General features: G+C 37.3%; 1 protein-coding gene across 1 annotated transcript; it reads right to left on the bottom strand.

Annotated features, from left to right (window-relative positions):
• Positions 1 to 304: 304 nt before the first annotated feature.
• Positions 305 to 3,797, bottom strand: LOC307145403 (uncharacterized protein). Its single transcript, XM_079848506.1, has 4 exons — positions 3,598 to 3,797; positions 1,954 to 2,100; positions 1,350 to 1,477; positions 305 to 887 (listed from the first exon to the last, which is right to left on the bottom strand). Exons 1-4 carry the CDS (start codon positions 3,629 to 3,631, stop codon positions 573 to 575), a joined length of 624 nt encoding a protein of 207 aa, XP_079704632.1. The 5' UTR covers positions 3,632 to 3,797; the 3' UTR covers positions 305 to 572.
• Between the last annotated feature and the right edge of the window lie 292 nt (positions 3,798 to 4,089).

Here is a 4,089-nt window from a genome sequence, read left to right as displayed (position 1 = left end):
TTTAACACTTGGAGAGTACAAATGTACTCTAAAGCTGGTACTTTTTTATTTACAGTGTTTCAATAATTTCCAACACCTGCAGTGTAAACCTAGAACCATCAGTGAGTGAAAAATACTCAAAGTCAGTGCTTTTTATGTCTGTTTATTTAACAATGTTCAATTTTCATGGATGTTCAAAAACCACAAACTCATACAAACACATGTACAGCAACCACATATTGATAATCTCTATCAAAACCATAGTTTGGTCTCATTACAGCTTTAAGAATTCTCTGGTTGATCTGGAATTAAATTAACTACGGGTTCATCAGATACGTCAACTATGACGGGTTCGTTCTTAACTATGACGGGTTTGTTCTCAAATTGATCTAGACTTTTAGCGTTATGTTTGTTATGGAGATGTTTTCTAAAGCCTAAAAAGTCCAAAATCTCTGGTGGCATCCAGTCTGGTCACACATCAATTGAAACTTCTTACCAGGATAAAATGCATGGAAAACTTTGAGATGACGGATCAACATTTGAACGGTTAGAAAAATAGACTTGCAAAAAAAGCATCTGAACATCATAACTCTTTAGTTGAGGAGCTTAGCTCTAAGGTCCTTGACTCTGGGAGTTCCGTGAGAATGATCTACATCAATGTTGTAGATGGTGGTCTGCACAAATGTGTACATGCCATTTAAGGCTTGGTCATAGGAGATGCCGAAAACATAATGTGCTTTGAAAAGTTCATCAAAGGCTGACAGGGAAGACTTGCCCTTGCAGGGAAGGAGATCACCATCCAATGCAATGTAGAACTTGTGGATGTGCTTTCTTGTCATCCCAACTGCCAGGATGTAGGGCTGCCTCCGCTGGTTTGGACCAGAGTGCTCCTGAAGGCTGCGACATGACTGTAAGATAACAATAAACTGAAAGGAATTACACTGAACATCACATTTTGATGGATAAGTCACACTCTGATAGAAACCTTTGATTGCACAGTTAGATTTCCCATGCAGGATATATTCAGCATGTGATAAGGCAACCAAGGTTTTTGTACCACGGTCACACAAAGAGAGAGAATTAAACAGAGACTTCATCAATGTTGGTTCCCTTATCACATGTCCCAGCAAACTCCAATACGTTGGCAAGACAGACAACTAAAAATAAGAATGAACGAGCACAAGACTGCTGTCAAAAGAGGTGAACCCCACTCTCTATTCGCTATGCACTTCAAGGAGGCAAAACATAAATGATCAGACTTAAAATTCTGTGAAGGTGACATTGAAAAGAAACAGATCAATAATCTGGGGGGGTTTACACAATTGCCTTTTGACAATGGCTATTGCCATTGGAGATCAGGACACACTGACCTTATGCAATTTGACTACATGGCCCACAGCTTCCCGGGTACTGATCTTTACAGCTCCCTTCTTTCCACTTGGAGGTGGTGGCAGTAGGTAGACCAGCAGTAGCAGTGAGGCCATGTCACTATTCCAACCTGAGAAGGCAGAAGCACCTGCTTTAAGCATGATATACACCTGACCAAAACTTTTGATACTACATCAATATTAAAACTCAAAACTCTTTTCAATAACAATACTAGTTCTGCAACTAACATTTTTTTTTTGATAATCGACTAACCTGATAATTATTAATTAATTGGTTGGATTAAAAGGCCATTTTTTTATTTTCTGTAGTTTATCGGGGAAATTTTATTCTGCACAATGCTCTCCTTCAAACATTGTGCAAATTAAAGCCTATGAAAACGATAGTAAATTGTTTTTAATCTTCCAGGCAATGTAGCCCTCATTGCTGTCTATGTCAAAAAAGTGTTCCTAAAGACAGTATCAACAAAAATAGTTTCAACATGAATCAATAGAGATCTTTAGAAAAGAAGTGTGAAACTTCTAAAATGCACCAGAACATTATTCATTTGTTTATTAAGATTAACCTTACTTTTAAATATGTACTCACATAGCCTTTTTTGGAGTAGGGATCTTTTAGAGAGGGGAACAGTGTTACTATCCAGGATGTCGCTGAAGACCTCTTCATCAACCTCTGTTCCACTGTCATCCAGCACATACATGTTTGTCTCAGGGGGTATGCTGAACTTCTCTTTAGCTTTGAATACAGAAAAAACATAAGTTGTTGTGTTTAAAAATGCAACAAATTGGGAGAATAATAATGTTTTTTAGCACTATTTATATCTTAATGGGCAAAGCTACAGTAGACTAGCATGGTGCTAAGAATAAAATTTCATATAAACATACATCTAAACCAGTGGTTGCGTAAGACTTTCACATTGTCCTTTATTTTGATGGATATGGTTGTAAAAATTGCACCATAATCTATTTCATATTTTAATTATAAGACATTTAATAGCTTTCGTTTTAATTCACATTTTCATTTTTAATCATGAACTTACATGATATAGGAGCATATAGGCTAGATTATGCAGTTTTTAATATATGAAGAGTCACTTTTCAAAGTCAGGGTTTGTACAGATTTTAAAGAGTTTAATTTAAGCACTTCAAGCATTTTTAGGCGGCGCTCACATATCGCGCATAAAAACGCGTCGAAAACGCTAGGCGCGCCGCGTTCTCCTTTTTCCAAAGCGCTCGAGGTGGTTGCGCTTCAGAGGCGTCTGTCGTTGCTAAGCTTGGTTCTTGTCACGTGACCTGCGGTGCGCTTGCGGCATTCTGAAAAGTTGAGATGTTTTTATCTCGATGCGGCGCGGACGCGCTTGGAAAAAACGAGCGCGTCGCACCGCGACCGCGTCGCTTCCATTATGAGCGCGCATACCGCGCGGCTACATTTGAAATAACGAACTTGCGCGCGCAAAAGACGCGATATGTGAGCAGGCCCTTAAGGTCCCTAAATCCCAAGCTAAAATATTAGAATCTTCAATATAAATACAACTTATGTATATTAAATTACTCTTTGGATACTTTTTAAAAATGTGGTTATATTTTTGTATATTTGTTGTCAACTGTAGGTTAGGTTCAGTTTTTTGTAGATGGTTGGAATAATAATAATGATAATAATGAGTATACAATGCATGAATATCTTCCTTAAATACCTTAAAATATTATTTTAATAAATAAAGATTGTTTTAAAAAGGACACGTGAAAAAGAGTGTTCAAGTGTTATCAATAGACTAACTGAATCTAAACATATTCAGACAACACTGATTTATTTATTCTTGTCAGTGGCAGCTCTGTTAGTCTGTACACAGTAATAAGACATGATGCACAGATGTATTGTCATATCAGAGTTTTTTGTATCGTCCGTTGCTATGGTTATCACGGAACTATTATTTACACTTTACAGAACTCACTCTGGTAAAAGCGGTGGTCACTTCCCGAAAGTTTAGTCCTCTAAGCATCATGAAAAACTAAACTTTCGATTGGCTACAATGCATACAATGCTGCAGACGTTAAAATTTAAACTTTTGCTTTAGTAAATGGAAACCGAGTGCTCACACAAACGTGCACGACGGAAAGAACATCCCCCTCCCCTCCCTACATTACAATTATATATTGATTCGATATTAATTAATTCATTAATGTTTTTAAAGAATTCATTCAAGTTCATAATTGTATATTTCTCTCCGATTACCTTTGGAGTGGCTGGTGAAGGCCGATTCTCCCATAGCGCTCACATCAGTGTGTTTACAGAACGGGATGCCTTTCTGTCTGTTGATTGTCGACGCAGTCAGTTTTTATTTATCATCTTCTAGCCAGTTATCGATCAAATGAAAGCAAGCAACATTTCTTAATGTAGATGTTTACGCGACAGGCGAATAGGCTAGCAGCTACACGAGGCGCCAAATACATGGAATTACGCGAGACGTGCTTCGTAACAGAGGATGCCTCGCGAGATTAAAAAAAAAAAAAAAAAAAAAAAAATTAACGATTGTCAGCCAGTTGTATTTATATGTTTAGTTACATTTGACGTCATGAAGAAATAAATTAAAATCAAGCATTTTCCAAACTTTCGCGACTTTGTAGGAACCCTGATTCGACCTTCAGATGTTTCCGTCACTGCTAAAAAAATCAATCAATGACAGAAAATATTCGGTTAACACGACCACTGATCTAACTTAAACTT

The sequence above is a fragment of the Squalius cephalus genome, assembly GCF_949319135.1.
Source record: "Squalius cephalus genome assembly, chromosome: 18".
Classification (NCBI taxonomy): Eukaryota; Metazoa; Chordata; class Actinopteri; order Cypriniformes; family Leuciscidae; genus Squalius; species Squalius cephalus.
Note: the sequence above shows the minus strand (reverse complement) of the source record. Positions and strands in the feature narration are given on the sequence as shown.

Bases quoted from the DNA above. Each gene is read 5' to 3' on its own strand.
- LOC307145403 (XM_079848506.1), bottom strand. From the start codon at position 3,631: ATGGGAGAATCGGCCTTCACCAGCCACTCCAAAG. The intron at 2,101-3,597 runs GTAATCGGAGAG...CTGTATTCAAAG, and splicing joins CTTCACCAGCCACTCCAAAG to CTAAAGAGAAGTTCAGCATA. The intron at 1,478-1,953 runs GTGAGTACATAT...CTGCCTTCTCAG, and splicing joins CCTACTCCAAAAAAGGCTAT to GTTGGAATAGTGACATGGCC.